The 20822-nt window shown below is 38.5% G+C and overlaps 1 protein-coding gene across 2 annotated transcripts in view; it reads right to left on the bottom strand.

Moving 5' to 3' along the window:
* The window catches only part of LOC145675652 (atrial natriuretic peptide-converting enzyme), a 415955-nt gene that overhangs the window by 300873 nt on the left and 94260 nt on the right, over positions 1-20822 (bottom strand). For both annotated transcript variants that reach the window (XM_081746219.1, XM_081746218.1), the window contains exon 2: positions 6858-7325. In XM_081746219.1, coding sequence (XP_081602345.1) covers positions 6858-6911 — 54 coding nt within the window. In that variant the 5' untranslated portion in view covers positions 6912-7325. The remainder of the gene's footprint in view (positions 1-6857; positions 7326-20822) is intronic.

Genomic DNA, 20822 nt, shown 5'->3' with positions numbered 1-20822 from the left:
AGACTTCTCTTGCTGACTACCTTCCCATTCTTATTTTCTACTTCAACATCTAGACCACATGGTCTATCCCTGCTCTCATATAAGCCCTCAACATATTCTTTCCATCTTCCTCAGACTTCTCTTCTCTTGCTGACTACCTTCCCATTCTTATTTTCTACTTCAACATCTAGACCACATGGTCTATCCCTGCTCTCATATAAGCCCTCAACATATTCTTTCCATCTTCCTCACACTTCTCTTCTCTCGCTGACTACCTTCCCATTCTTATTTTCTACTTCAACATCTAGACCACATGGTCTATCCCTGCTCTCATATAAGCCCTCAACATATTCTTTCCATCTTCCTCACACTTCTCTTCTCTCGCTGACTACCTTCCCATTCTTATTTTCTACTTCAACATCTAGACCACATGGTCTATCCCTGCTCTCATATAAGCCCTCAACATATTCTTTCCATCTTCCTCACACTTCTCTTCTCTCGCTGACTACCTTCCCATTCTTATTTTCTACTTCAACATCTAGACCACATGGTCTATCCCTGCTCTCATATAAGCCCTCAACATATTCTTTCCATCTTCCTCAGACTTCTCTTCTCTCGCTGACTATCTTCTCATTCTTATTTTCTACTTCAACATCTAGACCACATGGTCTATCTCTGCTCTCATATAAGCCCTCAACATATTCTTTCCATCTTCCTCAGACTTCTCTTCTCTTGCTGACTACCTTCCCATTCTTATTTTCTACTTCAACATCTAGACCACATGGTCTATCCCTGCTCTCATATAAGCCCTCAACATATTCTTTCCATCGTCCTCACACTTCTCTTATCTCGCTGACTATCTTCTCATTCTTATTTTCTACTTCAACATCTAGACTTCATGGCCTATCATTGCTCTCATATAAGGCCTCAACATATTTTTTCCATCTTCCTCAGACTTCTCTTCTCTCTCTGACTACCTTCCCATTCTTATTTTCTACTTCAACATCTAGACCACATGGTCTATCCCTGCTCTCATATAAGCCCTCAACATATTCTTTCCATCTTCCTCAGACTTCTCTTCTCTTGCTGACTACCTTCCCATTCTTATTTTCTACTTCAACATCTAGACCACATGGTCTATCCCTGCTCTCATATAAGCCCTCAACATATTCTTTCCATCTTCCTCAGACTTCTCTTCTCTTGCTGACTACCTTCCCATTCTTATTTTCTACTTCAACATCTAGACCACATGGTCTATCCCTGCTCTCATATAAGCCCTCAACATATTCTTTCCATCTTCCTCAGACTTCTCTTCTCTTGCTGACTACCTTCCCATTCTTATTTTCTACTTCAACATCTAGACCACATGGTCTATCCCTGCTCTCATATAAGCCCTCAACATATTCTTTCCATCTTCCTCACACTTCTCTTCTCTCGCTGACTACCTTCCCATTCTTATTTTCTACTTCAACATCTAGACCACATGGTCTATCCCTGCTCTCATATAAGCCCTCAACATATTCTTTCCATCTTCCTCACACTTCTCTTCTCTCGCTGACTACCTTCCCATTCTTATTTTCTACTTCAACATCTAGACCACATGGTCTATCCCTGCTCTCATATAAGCCCTCAACATATTCTTTCCATCTTCCTCAGACTTCTCTTCTCTTGCTGACTACCTTCCCATTCTTATTTTCTACTTCAACATCTAGACCACATGGTCTATCCCTGCTCTCATATAAGCCCTCAACATATTCTTTCCATCTTCCTCAGACTTCTCTTCTCTTGCTGACTACCTTCCCATTCTTATTTTCTACTTCAACATCTAGACCACATGGTCTATCCCTGGTCTCATATAAGCCCTCAACATATTCTTTCCATCTTCCTCAGACTTCTCTTCTCTTGCTGACTACCTTCCCATTCTTATTTTCTACTTCAACATCTAGACCACATGGTCTATCCCTGCTCTCATATAAGTCCTCAACATATTCTTTCCATCTTCCTCAGACTTCTCTTCTCTTGCTGACTACCTTCCCATTCTTATTTTCTACTTCAACATCTAGACCACATGGTCTATCCCTGCTCTCATATAAGCCCTCAACATATTCTTTCCATCTTCCTCAGACTTCTCTTCTCTTGCTGACTACCTTCCCATTCTTATTTTCTACTTCAACATCTAGACCACATGGTCTATCCCTGCTCTCATATAAGCCCTCAACATATTCTTTCCATCTTCCTCGGACTTCTCTTCTCTTGCTGACTACCTTCCCATTCTTATTTTCTACTTCAACATCTAGACCACATGGTCTATCCCTGCTCTCATATAAGTCCTCAACATATTCTTTCCATCTTCCTCAGACTTCTCTTCTCTTGCTGACTACCTTCCCATTCTTATTTTCTACTTCAACATCTAGACCACATGGTCTATCCCTGCTCTCATATAAGCCCTCAACATATTCTTTCCATCTTCCTCAGACTTCTCTTCTCTTGCTGACTACCTTCCCATTCTTATTTTCTACTTCAACATCTAGACCACATGGTCTATCCCTGCTCTCATATAAGTCCTCAACATATTCTTTCCATCTTCCTCAGACTTCTCTTCTCTTGCTGACTACCTTCCCATTCTTATTTTCTACTTCAACATCTAGACCACATGGTCTATCCCTGCTCTCATATAAGCCCTCAACATATTCTTTCCATCTTCCTCAGACTTCTCTTCTCTTGCTGACTACCTTCCCATTCTTATTTTCTACTTCAACATCTAGACCACATGGTCTATCCCTGCTCTCATATAAGTCCTCAACATATTCTTTCCATCTTCCTCAGACTTCTCTTCTCTTGCTGACTACCTTCCCATTCTTATTTTCTACTTCAACATCTAGACCACATGGTCTATCCCTGCTCTCATATAAGCCCTCAACATATTCTTTCCATCTTCCTCAGACTTCTCTTCTCTTGCTGACTACCTTCCCATTCTTATTTTCTACTTCAACATCTAGACCACATGGTCTATCCCTGCTCTCATATAAGCCCTCAACATATTCTTTCCATCTTCCTCAGACTTCTCTTCTCTCGCTGACTATCTTCTCATTCTTATTTTCTACTTCAACATCTAGACCACATGGTCTATCCCTGCTCTCATATAAGCCCTCAACGTATTCTTTCTATCTTCCTCAGACTTCTCTTCTCTTGCTGACTACCTTCCCATTCTTATTTTCTACTTCAACATCTAGACCACATGGTCTATCCCTGCTCTCATATAAGCCCTCAACATATTCTTTCCATCTTCCTCGGACTTCTCTTCTCTTGCTGACTACCTTCCCATTCTTATTTTCTACTGCCATCGTAATACGCTCTTCTTTCCTCTGATGTTCCATAGATTTCACCTTCTTGTCCATTCCTCATATTTCCCAACACTTTCTAATTGTTCTGTGCTCTCACATTTTCTTTTGTAAAACTAATCCCTTGCTCTGTCTCTTTCGCTATGTAACTATTAGTTTAATGTACATCTTTCTGCCCTCTTCTGTGTTAACCTGTTTCGACGCTACTCTTTTCCCTCATTTTCGGCAACACCTGTTCTGTAACCCATGGTTTCTTGGTCGTTTGGTGTGCGGCAGCCTGCTGTATGCAAAGTTTAATAAGGCTTTCATCGGTCTGTCACTACCTGCACATATACTTTCCTAGTTTGATTTAACCTTGTTAAAGTCTTAGAGTCCACTAGTATGCGGTTTGTTTATTTCAATAAACTTAACGAACTTTTTTTGTGCAACTTTTGTTTCCAGGAAATAAGTACATGAAAGTATATATATAGTGGCGGATCCAAGGGGGGCTATAAGGGCTATAGCCTCCCCCTTGACGCTCAGGTATACACTGGATAAAATGGGTTTCAATCCTGCTTTACACTGGATAAAATGGCAAAATATGGTTTAGCCCCTGCCTTGATCATATCCTAGATCCATCCTAGATCCGCCCCTGTATATATATACGGTATCATCTGTACATAAACTTTCGCGTCAATATAGCAAATCTCAATTTTCCATGCCTAATTTATTGTGTTGTTCATGTACTGCTACAGAAATGAATACTTTACTGGTAGTGAATGTAGATGGCCTTTTGTGAAATTATATTATGGAAATGAAGATAGGCGCGCGTGAATTCAAGCTGCAGGACACAACACGGAAGGGAAGGCTTAATGTCGTGCAGACATTTACTTACGCCTTCCGCGATAGTGCTCCAAACGGAGAAGCAGATAGGCTACTACGTAACGTACGTGATTGAATACCTTCCTGTCAATATGGCTAATCTTTAATACAATAAGTTTCCTAGGCGTGTGTTTTACTTTCTGCTACAATTCACCCGTCACTTTTTTTTTTATTTTCCTTTTTCATTTAGAAGGCTACACCCTGCCGAGCACAATGCGAATATTGTTAAGTGGCAGTTTGTGAGCCAATGCTTTATAATCTCGTTATTGTCTTGGCGCGCTCTACATTTCGTCCAGATAGCTGGAGAATGTTTTATATTCTAAAGATTCCAGCACGTGGCCTTCTAAGCAAGATTAATCACGAACTAGTGCTGGAGAATAAAGAGAATAAGAAATAATAGTATTTTGATCCAAAGAGTCAGGTCACGAAGTTTTACCACGAAAAATTGCCCTCGTTTTGTCTTTTTGTTTCTTTCTTTATTTTACTTACTGCTCAAACTTTTCGTCACGAGATGCTACAGAATCAAATAACTCTCCATAATTCGTTTTGTACTTATTTTTTTTTTTTTCAATGGCGGCTCAAGACTTACAACTGGGAACTCACATCAGCAATGGTGGTGAAACTGGGTTTGCAGTCACTGCCCTGTCGTAAAATCATCCTCTGGCTTTAAGGTCTACAGTGATATTTTACTTTGAAGGTATTCTTTAGATTTTCGTATTAGTTACGAATATTACAGGAAATATTTGCCATTGTATATATGTATGTACAGAGTGTTTCAAAACAATACCGACAACGTCTGGGAGGTGTCTCCTGATACCAAGATATAGACAAACCTGGGTACAGAAATCCGTCATTTCGGAGTTATAGGCTGGCGAAAACATGAAAATATGAATTTTAAAGGTCCATAACTCCAATACTATGGGAACTACTGTAATCGGGTCAAGATTTCACTTAGCAACTAATAGCTGCCGTATCCAAATATTCATGTTTCAGAATCCTGCGGTAGTTCCGCAACAATTTTCATATAAGTAGTTGGTGAGTGCTTCAAATTATAAGCTCATAACTTCATATGTCAATATGTCCATAGCCAAACTCTATAAAAAAAAATTTTGCGTAACTAATGGAAGTTATTAATTATGAAATACCGGTCATTGCTGTAATGAGAATGTGGCAAGAAACGGAAGAAAACCCAGGAAAAACCCACAGACATGATGTTGTCCACCACAAACTTGTGTAAATGGGGATCGAACTAGGAATCCCTTACAGTAAAGATGAGCTGCTCCACTGAGTTATTATGCTCCTTATAGGTAATACTTTATGCCTTATGCTTTCCTAAAGTAAATTTAAGCTTATAAATGAAAGGTCGCTAAGCAAATGTGACTCCTTAAGCCGTAAGGTAAGGTAAGAAATAAAATGAAATTTTCAATTTAAGAGGCCCCATCACGGCGAAATTAAAGTACCGTTAATCTGCTTTCGATTTCCAGCCATTTAGAAAATCCGCATGTATTTTCGTGTTTCTAAATGGCTGCAAACAGAAAGCTACGAGGTGACTCGTGATAACGGTACCTCATCCAATATTGTTTAGCGCACTCTTGTTCCATATTTCGATTATCTTTTATCTATTTGAAGTTATCACATAATTACTGTAAAATTAGCGGTATTTTAATTTCGCAGTGATTAGGCCTCACCACGACTTTGTCTTTAACCTAAAGGAGATGGATAATTAGCGAAAGTTAATGGTTATGAAATAAATGATGGAAAAACGGAAGAACTTCAAGAAAAGCCATAGAACGATGATCGAACCAGGAAGCTCACACAACAGAGATGAGAGCTGTACCACTAAGCCACCGTGTCCTCATTAATGGTTAGATTTCCGATTTTGATGCGAAAGTCCCTGGTTTAATTCTTATCGCGAGCACATGTAGTAAGGATTCGATATTAAAGTGTAAATCTATATTTCGTATGGACTCGTTGTTGCTGTTCAATCTTTAGAAACAGACTTTCTGCTACTTTTTTTTTTTTTTTTTTTTTTTTTGTTTGAGGGCAGGGACATACGCAGGAGTTTATTTCGGGAGGGGTCTAAAGCGTTTCGGGGGGGTTCAAGTAAAATTTGTGGCTAAATTATATGAAAATTTCTAAAATTGCCCCTAAAAGTAGACTACATTTACAAAAAAGTCGGGATTTGGGGGGGTCCGGACCCCCAGGACTCACCCCTTACCCCCTTGGTACGTCCCTGTATGAGGGTACCAAAAACTAAAGATGAAGGTGCTGCATTCAAAAACACTACTTGGTGAAGACGTGCCGTACCCAAGGATAACATGTAATAGCAATTTAATTTACCTTAGCTCGGAGGGAGCGGTCGATCTACTCCGGAAGGGCAAAGCAGTAGCGGGTCTAGCCAGGGGCCGGGAGGCCTATGCACTTACAGTTTTTTAAGTGACAAAAATCATTTAAGCTATAATATTATTTATATTTTTGAAAGTTTATAGTAAACTCATGATATACCTATCCTAGTCTGAGTTCTAGCTTCCCCCTGCCCCCTTAGTTTTTACCTTTACATCCGCCACTAGGGCAAAGCCTCTCCGGAAGTATACCTGGAAGAAACACTGTTCAGAAAGACAAAATCAGAAATCAATGTTTCCAAAAACTTAAGAAGTCCATAAATCAGTCACTTACCTTGGATTCCATAGATCCTTTCCGTTTGTCTTTGCGGTCCATTTTCTGATGCATGTGGTTTGTTTAGTCACCGCACTACTAAACGTCCACGCGGATAAAATCACTTCTCATCACAAACTGTGAAGGTAAAACTTTTCTTCTAATTTTTTGGCGTTTTTTCCTTTGTGTGTGTGTGTGAGAAACAAGTAGAAAAAACAATCCACCACGCGGCCAGCGACCGGCCAATCTCTCAATCAAAATCCATCGTATTTTTTTTATTATTCAAAGATCCAACCACTCCATCACAGTGGATAACCAAAAGGGTAAAGCGGGGAGGAGGGAGAGAGAATATCTTGTCTTCTCGCAGAAGAGGAAGTACTTTTGCCAGTTGATGAAGCGGACACAGGAACTCTTTAAACGTCGTTTTGGTTGGATTATCCTTTCTCTTGATGATCGCTTTCACCAATTCTTCTCAAATCGTATCAATACCTGATTGGGAAAGAGAAAAGTTTTAGCGTTACACAAGTAATTTTGTCCCAGAGATCACTTTTCTTTTGTGTTTTTGTTATACATACAGAACACAGAATTTGTTTTTACACATCCGCATTCTCTACTATACTCACTCAGTGGTTTAATTGGCTCTAACAAATCCAAAACACTTATTCTACATATAAACATATATTTATTCAACTTTAACAGCCGATTTTCTCCTCAGTTAAAAAAATTTTAGATAGTATTCATTTAATCTATGTTACAAAATAGAACCAGTTGAGAATACTCCAAGAGCATTGCCAGAACGAACTTAAAAAAAAAAAAAATTTCTTATTAACTTCTACAGGCTTTATACCAATTGTTCTATGTACTTTATTATTATACTCATTAAACAATTCTTGTTATATATCTATCCATTTATAGTATAAAAGCCAGTTAAGAATGCTCCAAGAGCATTGCCAGAACGAACTTAAAAAAGAATTATTTTTTCTTATTAACTTCTACAGGCTTTATACTAATTGTTCTATGTACTTTATTATTATACTCATTAAACAATTCTTGTAATATATCTATCCATTTATAGCATAAAAGCCAGTTGAGAATACTCCAAGAGCATTGCCAGAATGAACTTAAAAAGAATTAATTTTTCTTATTAACTTCTACAGGCTTTATACTAAGTGTTCTATGTACTTTATTATTATACTCATTAAACAATTCTTTAATATACCTATGCATTAATATATCTATGCATATATATTAATTAATATATCTATGCGTTTATAATTTCCTTGAGTACTAAATTTTTTCCACATGTTTTGTTTAAGAGTTCAGTTAAAAGTTCTACGATATGTTGGTTTACGAAGACATATGCTCAAAATGGTGGGCTCAAAATTGAAAAATTCGCAAAATATCATGTCTCTATGGGTCCTTAAATCTCCCGAAATCCGAACTTCCAATATCTGGGGAACGGTGGCCAGTTAGCCAATGCCCATGGGTTACTATTTTACCAAAATGTTTACCATCCTCTTAGGCATTTATCAACCCCAACATCATCTCTTCTATGAGTTACCGTTTCCGAGATATGGCTCCTTAAATCTTTCGAAATCGGAACTTTTTTGGCCAAAATCTCAGGAACGGTAAGAGTGACACGGAAATTCCATCATTTCTTTCAGATAGTTTTTGATGCTCTGTCTAATGAAGGGCTCAAAATTGAAAAATTCGCAAACAACACACACGCACAGACATAGAGAATTCAGTAACGAACTTTGTAAGTTCGTTGAAAAGAGAATATATATATATATAGTCATACACTGTAAAAAATTTCATAGGTAATTTTACCAAAAACTGTGGTAATCTGTTTGCCAAGCCTCTATGTAAATCAATTTACACCTATAAAGTAAAATTACTAATATGAAATGGTGTAAAATTAGATTTTTATCAATAAAAATATCATATTTTCTTATAAATTTGTTTAAAAAAACAGCAAATTTAATTACTTAATCTAAGAACAAGTATATCAACTTACAACATGAAGGGTAAATTATTTTATATTGATATTTGGTAATTAAACTATAATTTTTTTCCGGTGTACATATCAAGTAGTACAAAGAATATAAATTAGTACTAAATGTATAAGCTCCTGTTCATGTTATTCTAACATATATAGCTTTGTTAATTCTAGAAATTTCGAAAAATTAAGTGCGAAGTCCAATCCATTACACATTTGTACTGCGCTATTGTAAGGGCAAATGCAGTACAAAACCGATACAAGTATTATATGTGCTTAGATATATTAATACTGAGGCACAGGCAGAGTAAGAGGACACATTATGATAATATAGAAAAAATATACTAGGTATGCAATAATTGCAAATTTGGTAGTACTCATAGAATTTTGTAGTGCATTAATTGTTTTCGTGAAAATAGTTAAATTTGTCATATTAGCGAAAAAAATAATGTGTTTGAAAAATTGTGTTCGCAGAACACAACGAAAAGGTTGAATTGATTTTAGTTTAGCGTCCCTTTCAGCAGCGAGGCTATATGAGACGTGGACCTACTGATTAACGTGGAATCCGAACCACATGAGCTCCCACCGGGAAAAGAACCCGGGTCTCCCACGCCTAAGGCGCGTCCGCTAACCGCTTAGCCACGAGGGAACTCTCAAAACGAAATGGGCTTTGCCTTATTTCTAATGCTGAAAATTATATTTTCCATTGTTTGAAATGAGAATTTGCGCGCCAAATGCTTTTCTAATGTTAAGTTTATAAGCATCTCGTTTTTCGGTGATTGTTCCTCAATGGTATTTCCGATTGGTACATGTGCGCTCTCGACTCACCATGTCAAATTTGGCACCTCGGAAGAGTATTCGGACACACGAACGATTGTTCCTCAATGGTATTTCCGATTGGTACATGTACGCTCTCGATTCACCATGTCAAATTTGGCACCTCGGAGGAGTATCCGGACACACACACGCCTAAGTCGAGTAAAGAGGAGCTTCGTTCCAACTAATTTTCGTCCTCAAAATGTTGTGGTACGATTCGAGCTCTTTTTCAGTCTATCAGCTAACAATTCAAACTTCAACAGCTAATACCTAACAGTATACAGGACTATTATGTTTACCTAGATAATTTACTAGGTGAGCTATTTAATGTCATCTGTGAATAATCCACGTAGAACGGTAATAAGACCAGCGGTGCCGTATAGTAGTGAAACCTGGACAGTCACAAGAGACGAGGAAAAGAAGAGGGAATAAGATAAATATGTGGTGTGACGATAAAGGATAGAGTAAGGAACGATTAAGTAAGAGGCACTCTTGAGATGGAACCCTTGAGAACAAAGTTTCAAGACTGAAGGCTTAGATGGCTGGGATAGATAGAACGAAGAAACGAAGACTATGTACAGCGCCATAACTTAGATTTTTTGAGGCGAGGCAAGAATTAATACGCATATTTGAGCCCCCTAGAAAAGTTGTTTTTTTAATTCTTGGGCCCCCTATTTCCATCTCTTTCTCTTACTCTATATGAGCCGCCCGGAACCTGTGGGCCCTCCCGCACGGCAAGGTCTGCAGGGCCGTTAGTTATGCCCCTGGGCTCGTTCCATACATGATAAATTAATTCCGGACCTTAAAGGCAGAGGGGAGTAAGTCATTTTTTTTTTCTGAAAATGAGTTATTGCCAGATTTGAAACGCGTGTTCTGATATCTCTTATTCTTAGAAAGCTTGTAGTTGTATTATGAATACTTTATCAAATAGCAACAATAAAATTGGATAAGTCCGAAGGCACTTAAAGGCAAAATATAGTAAGTCACTGTTTTCTGTCTCTCCTGAAAATTTAATAAAAATGACTTACTCCCCTCTGCCTTTAAGGTCCGGAATTAAAGGGACAATATTGACAAATCTCAAAGCCATATGAATGAATATTATTTCTATGTTACTAATAGTAGACATTTTTTAAACTGAAATGGGTCCACTAGTCATTTTTGTTTTATTGACCTTTGGTGTGCTGTTTATGTATTGCAGTGAACCTGTTCCATGCTTCATTTATAATTCATGTTCGTATCGTATATGGGGTCAGAAAATTTTGTCTTAAAATGGGCCGTCCTCGAACGGCGGAGATCTTCCCTGGGGACAGTTGCCTCCCTGCTCCCCCACAAGTTACGGCCCTGACTATATAAGAAAGAGAATTGGAAAGACGAAAGTTAACAGGAAGAAGGAAGAAGGGAACAGCTAAGATGAGATGGAAGGATAGATACACGATGATCTACGGGAGAGTAGGTAGAGAATAGAGAATACTCAGAATAGAGAAGAGTAGACGAAAAGTATTATATACGGGGACACCGACCCCATATAAATATGGAAGAAACGAAAACAAAGAAGAAGATAAAATAGTCTGTGTACTGTTAGGTGTTAGATATTTGAGTTTGTGTTGTTAGTTGATAGGTTGAAAAAGAGCTTCATTAATGGGCTTGAATAATATCATAATATTAACGAGAGAAAATTTTATATATTAAGCCAAAAAAAGTAATTTGGAAATTGCTATTAGGATTTAATTCTACAATAGACAAAAAGATGTCATATACAAGATCTGTCCAAAATTATCAGAATTGATTGTTTCTAGCCAAGGAAAAGGAGTGGTGGATGTCGTCATGTAGGCCTACTTGAACATTGGTAGGAAATATTAAGTTATGAACGAGACCAGGCTAAATTGGGCAAAGTATGGATTGCACCCGGAGAGAGCAGTTGTTTTGCAGTGTCATCAGGAATTATTATGCAGTGCAGCGGGTATGCTATTAAACTTTGTGTTACACTGAAAGGTTAAAGTCAATCAGGCTCGATGGGATATTGGCGATATCTGGATTTTCCACCACGACAATAAGCCGATGGAATATTGCCTATACCTGGATTTTCCACCACGACAATGAGCCGATGAGATATTGCTTATACCTGGATTTACCACCACGACAATGAGCCGATGGGATATTGCCTATACCTGGATTTTCCACCACGACAATGAGCCGATGGGATATTGCCTATACCTGGATTTTCCACCACGACAATGAGCCGATATGATATTGCCTATACCTGGATTTTCCACCACGACAATGAGCCGATGGGATATTGCCGATACCTGGATTTTCCACCACGACAATGAGCCAATGTGATATTGCCTATACCTGGATTTTCCACCACGACAATGAGCCAATGGGATATTGCCTATACCTGGATTTTCCACCACGACAATGAGCCGATGGGATATTGCCGATACCTGGATTTTCCACCACGACAATGAGCCAATGCGATATTGCCTATACCTGGATTTTCCACCACGACAATGAGCCGATGGGATATTGCCGATACCTGGATTTTCCACCACGACAATGAGCCGATGGGATATTGCCTGTACCTGGATTTTCCACCACGACAATGAGCCGATGGGATATTGCCGATACCTGGATTTTCCACCACGACAATGAACCAAGTCACGCCACTATGCGTAAAAAAGAGTTTCTGGCGACGCACTACAGTCCAGACCTGGATCAGCCCGACTTCTTTCACTTTTCTAGAATGAATCGATGCCTGAAAAAACATCATTATGTGACGGTGGAAACAGTGCAGTCAGTTTCGATACTGTACCTGAAGAAGGTTCCATTTGCAGACTTTCAGTAAGTATGCCCAAGTGCTTTTCAGAAGCGATGACAACAGTGTATTGATGCAAAAAGATATTATTTTGTAGAATTTTAACGTATTTGTACATCGTGTATATCTACAATTTCTTTCCTCATAAATGTAATTCTGATACTATTTTTGAGACACCCTATATTAATCAATAGATCTCTTTGAGCTGGACAAAATGAAATGAGTGAGACCAAATCCTTATGCGTAGTTTTAGAAGAAATCGAAAAAATCAATGAGGCAAAAAAACATGTCATTCCTGGTTACGGTGTCTATTAAGGTGAAACCGAGTTTGAAGTATTTCTTGTAAACTTAAAAACATCCGATTTCTCGACTTGCATAAATATTATATTCACTTCATATCAATAACATTACAAAGTATAGGTTATATAATTATTTACATTACAAATATGACTGACCACCAAACTCACTGTTGAATGTGTCTATGATATCTAAAGAAAAAAGTATTACTCAACCTTCTCAAATTTGAGACCCATCAAATGGCCATTTTGCAATCGAGGCTCAGTCTGGCTCGCGTGGGCCAGGATCACTAATCGCAATTAGACTCACGGTATTCTCAAACTCTCACTCGCTCCAGCTCGAATTTGCTATCCCCAATAGGATTGGTGCTAGCTCTATTTCGCACTCATTAACTTCATTGGATTTGCGCTCACGAAGAGCTCGGGATCATTATTCTCAGTAGTGCTCATGCTCATTAATGGCAGTGGAGCTCGCGCACACTTATTGAGTTCCAGGCCGATTGAACTCGAGAGCCTGGTACGCGAGTTTGGGCATCTGTTCCTCGAAGTGTGTTAAAAGAATATATCAAGAATTTTGGTACTCTTGGTTTTTCATTTGACTTCAAAACAATAATCTTTTCGCCAAAACATATCATTAAGATTGGTGCGAGCCACTTAATGCATCATCAGAAATTTTATAGGATTCGATGAAGTTGTATGGGGCATCGCTGGTGATCGCAAGATTTACTTGTCACAGATTCGAATCCCGCTCAAGTCATAAATATAATAAAAATGTCCTTTTGCTAATCATTTTTCAAAGTCCAAAAGAAGGAATCGTGGTACGTAAAACTCAAAAATAAAATACAAGGCTCTTAATGACATTCCAAGACGTTTTAAGACAACTCTGACTTTAATCTAATGCTAAAATTTATTGACCTCACTAAAATATTGCAGGGCCTATCGGTGGGTCCTGACTCATAGATTGAGAATCGTTCATCTAAAGCATTTGCTAGGGCTCTGAAAGAGAGAATAAGTTTGTAAAGAAAAAAATCAAGGAAATGAAGAAGCTACAAGAACACTTTTCCTTAATTAAATACATTCTGCTTTCTTCTTAGAGTCAACTGTAATATTTACAAAACTACATAATAATCATAACCACTTCGCGTTAAATGAAATTCTGCATGAAATCTTAGAAGCCCGGTTAACGAACCCGAACAGCTTGGACAGTGAATGAGTTATGAATATGTGCGCAGCGTGCACACCAAAACGCCCACAAGCGTGGTATATTACGATTTTTAGAGATAAGCGATATAGTCAAGGCATTTGACTCGACATCAAGATTTCCAACTTTAGTAGGGAGAAAAGGTAATGATGTGAGAAAAACGATATTTCATTTGTGTTCTTCGTGTGCCCTCATTACGTAATTGTCATCCATTCTGTGGAAACTCAAACACAAGCTCAACAACAATAAACAATGCGTCAACGGAGGAAATGTTTCCTACATAAAACTAATCTGCCTTGTGTTTCTTTTGTATGTTTTTTCTTCTCCGTTGTCTCCGTGTTACGTATTTCGTGATTGTCTTGTTTCTTTTTTATTTTTCACTTTTTTTTTTTTTAAAAAAAAAACTTAGTTCAGTTGAACAATATGGCTCATGCTTACAGACAGCTAGTTAAAAGTTACGCCAGTGATAAATTATTTGCTGTTTACCACGTAAGCTCACTAAAAGCATATTGCGTAAGCGTTAAGTAGTAATTTTCTAAGCAGAATAGCTGGGTAGTAATCCTGCTGTAATTGTCAGAAAATAAATGTGGCTTTAAACGTCATGATTGTCCAATGTTTATTACAGCATATAAAGATAAGACATATCGTCCTTATATCTTTTAAGCTAAGGGAGATGGTGATTAACGCAAGTGAATTATGATGGAAGAACTGGTGGAATGGCAAAGTAGGAGAAAACGAGAGTACTGTGGAAAAAAAACGTAGACAAGATACTGTTTACCCCAAACTTACTTGGAAAAGGATCGAACCAAGAATCCACGCACCAGAGTTAAGCACCCTACCACTGAGCCACAGTGGCCCATATCGTCTCGCTGAAATAAGCAATAGGTGTATCTCAAAAATTGCTATTTTGAGTTAACCAGAGAGGATACAGCCCCGGGACAGAGGGCCTAGACACAGGGGCGTCATTTCAGACTTCGCTTGAGGGGGGCAAGAGCACCACCGATATAAGACTTTCACGTTTTGTACTAGTGTATTAGTAGACAATCGATTAAAGTATATGTATTCTTCAAACTCTTAGGGGGCAATTGCCCCCTCCTGCCCCCCCTAAATGACGTCCCTGCCTAGACACCCCCAGTTCTTTAAGTGACAAAAATAATTGAAGCCATTAGTTATATAATTTTTAAAAGTCTATAGTAAACTCATGATATACCTATCATAGTCTGGATTCTAGTTGACCCCCAGTTTTTACCTTCTAGAACCATCTCTGGAGTTAATACCTTTTTTTTTAAGTAACCGACTCTCAAACATTTCTTTCAGAATGAAATGAAATGAAATTTTTGAGTTTTACGTCCCGCAGTTATGCCGGCTAGGCTAAAGGAGACGGTAACATTTCTTTCAGATGAAGTCATGCATGAATGCATAAACCTTCAACGAAGCTCCGCTGGAGTATAGTGAGCGAGCGGTCTAAGGCATTGGGGTGAAAATCGTGAGCTAAAACCCATCATGGGTTTGGATCTCACTAAAAACGATTTGGATTTGAGTTGTTTTCCTTTCAGCAGTCAGGTGATATGACATGTGGACCTACAGCCTTACGTAGAATTCGAAACACATGAGCTCCCTCTGAAAATCGAACCCAGGTCTCCCGTGCAAAAAGGTGCGTACATTTTCCATATAACCATGAGGTAGCTCCCACATCGAGAAGCATTTTCTATCTTAGATGTTCGCAAATGAAGTGAAATGAAATATTTAAGGTTATCGTCCCATGTTTATGCCTTTTAGGCTAAGGCAGACGGATGATTACCACGATTGTGCCTTTTAGGCTAAGGCAACCGAATGATTACCACGATTGTGCCTTTTAGGCTAAGGAAGACGGGTGATTACCACGATTGTGGCTTTAGGCTAAGGGAGACGGATAATTACCACGATTATGCCTTTTAGGCTACGGGAGACTGATGATTATCCCGATTGTGCCTTTTAGGCTAAGGGAGACGGATAATTACCACGATTATGCCCTTTAGACTGAGGGAAACTATAATTAAGGTAAGTGAATGATAATGTTGAAATGATAATGTTGGACGAAACCGGAAAGCAACGAACACGAGATGTTGTGTGTTCATGTCCTTGTCGTATTCGATTAAGTAGAAACTTGAATAGGATTAACAAGACCGTATAGACAAATGTCCCCGCTGCGCTGGGGCGAATTCAAAATTTATTAAAATAAATAAATAAACGAAAGTAAAGAGGATCTAGCGAAGTTTCAGTTTCGTCTCATAGATGCCAACCGCTAGAGGATGTTTGTTGCTGCAATCTAACGGCATGATGAGTAACTTCTAGCATTCCACTATTATATACCTTTGTAGTAGAAATTTAGTAGCAATTTAGATAGTTACCTTTAAAGTGACCGTTACCCGTTAAGACGTTAATGGATTGGCTCCATTAACGAACTCGGCCGTTATAATCACTTAAGCGATCTATTTAAACTAAAAATACAATTCAAAAAATTGGTTTTATTCAAGTTACCATAGGTAATAATGGACTAACATTATGATCTTGTTTAATAACTCTTGCGGGATAAATAAATAAATAAATAAACTCTGCGTGACAGCAAAAAAGGATCACGCACTAGAAGTTTCAATTTCATCCAGTAGATGTCAACTACTGGTAGATGTTTGGTGCCATCTAACGTCAAGATGTGTAACTTCTACTATGTTTGTTTCAATAGTAGAAAATGTGATGTGGATAGAAGTGACCGTTAGCCATAATCACCAAGATAATCCAAAATAACAGAATTTTAACAATTCGCTTCCGTTCAAGAATTATCGTGCGGAGTAACAGGCAGACGGACATACTAACAGCCTAACCACTTGGCGTAATAATCCTTTGTGGTCCTGAGCCGCTCCAACGCCATCTATTAGCAACCGCCTAAACTACGTCAACCCTAGCGACCAACACGTGGTCAACGCGCTGCGTCGTCATGTGTCTAACAGGCGTATCAGCAGGAGCTTTTTAAGACCTAGTAGCCGTCACGCCTTTTATTCACGTGACTCTCCAGTTTGCCTCACGACGTTAGGTGGGCCCCAAAAATTGGGATGCACCGACCGAGAAATCGAACTCGGGACGACTAGACAATGGTGTCCCTACATATTAACAACAGAATCCTTATATCCCTCACTGTGTATAATTTTCTAAAGGAGACGAAATTGTTAAAAGGCTTCATCCCGGCAAAATTAAAATACCGCTAATTTTACAGTAATTATATGATATCTTCCAATAGATAAAAGATAATCGAAATGTGGAACAAGAGCGCCCTAGACAATATTATTTTACATGAGATACCATTATCACGACTCACTTATCTGCTTTCGATTTCGAGCCATTTTGAAAATCGGCATTTATTTTCGCGTTTCTAAACGGCTGAAAACGGAAAGCTACTAGGTGACTTGTGATAACGGTACCTCACGCAAAATAATATTGTCTAGGGCGCTCTTGTTCCATATTTCAATTATCTTTTATCTATTTGAAGATATCACATAATTACTGTAAAATTAGCGGTATTTTAATTTCACCGGGATGAGGCCTCTTAACGACAGCAATAAATAACTGAATGATCTGTGTAATGAAAATCTAGGAAAAAAGGGGAAAACCTTGTTGAAAATGACATGCATAATACTCTCCGCTGTTCTAACTGTAAACGTGGGTGTCTTTGATGCACGAGGATCCAGTTTTGATTCATTAAAAGTCTATGTTAATCAAGCAATCAAAGACATCAAACTATCATAGACACGATGCTTATCAAAAACTAGTGAGACAAGAAGTAAAAATTTCTCCTAAATTTTATAAAAGGGTCGATTCTTGAAGAATTGTCTCTTGTATCTTTTCGATTCTAGGAAAGGTTTTTGTCGTCTTATCTCCACATTTTTCTTGTCTCATTTCGCAAATATGTACAAAATTTATGCTATGACATTTTTCTTAATTTCGTCTAAAACTATCAGAATTTTTCTATGTTACGAGATTAAGAGTATGATATAACTATATTTAATATTAGTGCGAATCATGAACCCTAGCCCTTGGTAAACTAGTCTCGAAACCTTGGGTGAACTAGTCTGTATGTCGAAAACGAGATAAGAATTATCGTTTCTCATTCCGTCTCGAATTTAAAAACGTAGAGGAAGTTCGGGTATTATGGAATAGTCGAATAATATGGAATACCTCATTATCTCGCCTGTGATGCGTTGCTTCCGAGCGGAGAGGAAAGAAACTACTGCCCCACGTTCCCATGATAATCTACCGTGAGTCTCCTTGTGATTGTGACATTCGTTGTGTTGGTAGACGTGAGAATCTGATTTCTTATTCGTGAAAACTTTTACAGATACGTGTTTTACAATCTGTATTTTCCTATTAAAATGTAATAGAACAACAATTCTTTGTTTACATTGTTGTTGGATATACAGACTGGTATTGTCCGTTCATTGTAGCTTGGCGCTGTGTTTTGACACAAAACCTGGCCAGCGAATCTTAGCAGTCCTTCCCCTACTTTCCCCTTATAGCAGTTGTAACAGTGGAACTAACTCATCAATTTTAGCACTAGTAGGGTTTGGTATTTGCAAGTTGCGTAAATTTCGAAAGAGTTTACTTCTTCTCTAATCAGGACCGTAACTTGTGTGGGACAGGGGAGGGGCAACTTCCCCTCATGGAGGTTCCCCGCCATTCGAAGGGGCCCATTTGGAGACGAAATTTTCTTAATCCATATACAATACGAACATTAAATTATGAATGAAGCATTAAGCATTAAGTTTCACTACATTACATAAAGCAGCGCACAAAAGGTAAATAAAACAAAAGTGAGCCTTGTGCCCACTTCAGTAAGAAACGTCTATTATTAGGGGCCCTAGAAATAACATTTATTCGTATGGCTTTGAGATTTGTCAATGTTGTCCCCTTAATTAATTTGTCATGTATGGAATGGGCCCAAGGGCGTAAGTAACGGCCCCACAGACCTTGCCGTGAGGGAGGACCGACAGGCTCCGGGGGGCATAAATAGTAAGAAAAAGTTAGAAAGACGGGGGGGGGGCAAGAATGAGAAAAACAACTTTTTCTTGGAGCCCAAATACACATATTAATGCTTGCCCCCCAGAAAAAAAATATAAGTTACGGCGCTGTCTCTAATGTGAATTTATTGGTACACTTCTGCTAATACCTAGGTAGTTAACTATATCAGGTTGGTCTCTTTAAACCTTGGGCCGTGGAGAGAAACAATATTACTGAAGGATAATATTCAAATTTTAAGAAGGTGGGGAAAGGAGAGCAAGGATGAGAAAGGTGAGAAGAAAGAAAGAAAGAGAATGAAAGAAACACTTCTACATTTACTTCATAATGAATTTAAACACACATAAACGAAAAAGGGATGTCGGAACCCACCACCATAATATTTGTGGAAGTGTTGACAACATAATATTCTGAAGGAATATATTTCCCGCCAATTCTGGGGCCTCGGTGTTTGGCCCAATTCTGGCCTTGCAGCAGTGGCGGATCCAGGGGGGCGATCATGGCGATTGCCCCCAGGAAAGGAACCTTTCTCATTTTATATATTTAAATAAAACCCAATCCCAGAGTTTGGAGCTCTTAAAAATAGCTCTAAGTAGCAGTATTAAAACCCACCGCCCTCAAGAAGTCCGTCCTGGATCCGCCCCTGCCTTATAGAAGCTACTATCTAGTCATTCACCTCGTGGGACTGAGGAAAACCTTAATAAGAAATACCGGCCAGAGCCGCGTCCATGCCCACGCTCGATCTACCTATTTTAATGCCTTTTTTCGTGTTGCACAGTGTCTGGTAAGGGCACCCAAACAGGGCAAATGTGTACAGCTTTAAAATGTTTAAATGTTAAAATTCGCTTTATACTGTACTTTGAACACTTAATTCAATGTGTATTATATTCTTCTTACAGCAGCATGGTTTATTTCCTAATACTTTAAGTCTATGGTTGTTAGTATTTATAATTATTGCATCATACTAATTTTTCTCAAAGCTCGTTCAATTAGTATGAAATTCTACACTTAGCAGTTTGCAACATTGCAAACCTTCACCAACAGGCAACATGTGGGGAGAATATTTCCACCTATGCTCGCATCGAAATTCCCAGCCCTTGTTTACAATCAGTACAATATGTTTCTGTCGCCTTATCATGAAAACAACGCTGTCCAGCGAACCTAACGATCTTCGCTACCTCTGTTTATTGTTTACAACACAAACTGCCATCTTCCAATATTGCCAGGCGTACAAGGTTTTCGCACACTTTCGAACAAGAACACTTGTACAATATTGAGTGTGCATTATATGTAAGATTGTATTACATAATAACTAACTCAATTTTTCATAACGTTAATATCTCAGACATCTCAAAAGCAGCAATTTATGTAGTAATAGCACTTGGTCCATGACTGTGCAGAAGTAGGTACATTCGGTTCGGAGATTCATGTGCCTGGCAACCATGAATTAACCATGTAGGGGTGAGAAGCAAGGTTTTGACGCTCGCACTACAATTGTTGTTTGTAAACAATCTTCCATCCTAGAGTGAACGCGCCACTATCCTATATGCCTTCGAATGTGTTTAACAGATCTTTCATTTCCAAGGTGGCGTGGAGGGCAATATGGAATACCCGCAAGAAAAGCATGGTATTCCGTATTCTGTATGGTATTCCGATTACAAAAATATCTATTGGTATTGGACAATTAAACATACATTTATGATTACAACAATGCTAAGTGTATTTTTTATTACAGCAAATTTTCTGGTGACACAACGGGTGAGCTTAGGTCCAGCGTTCATCATATTTAATGTGAGCGCGCAATGACTTTGCT

The sequence above is a fragment of the Thermobia domestica genome, chromosome 18, assembly GCF_964235325.1.
Source record: "Thermobia domestica chromosome 18, izTheDome1.hap1.1, whole genome shotgun sequence".
In the NCBI taxonomy this organism is placed as follows: Eukaryota; Metazoa; Arthropoda; class Insecta; order Zygentoma; family Lepismatidae; genus Thermobia; species Thermobia domestica.
Note: the sequence above shows the minus strand (reverse complement) of the source record. Positions and strands in the feature narration are given on the sequence as shown.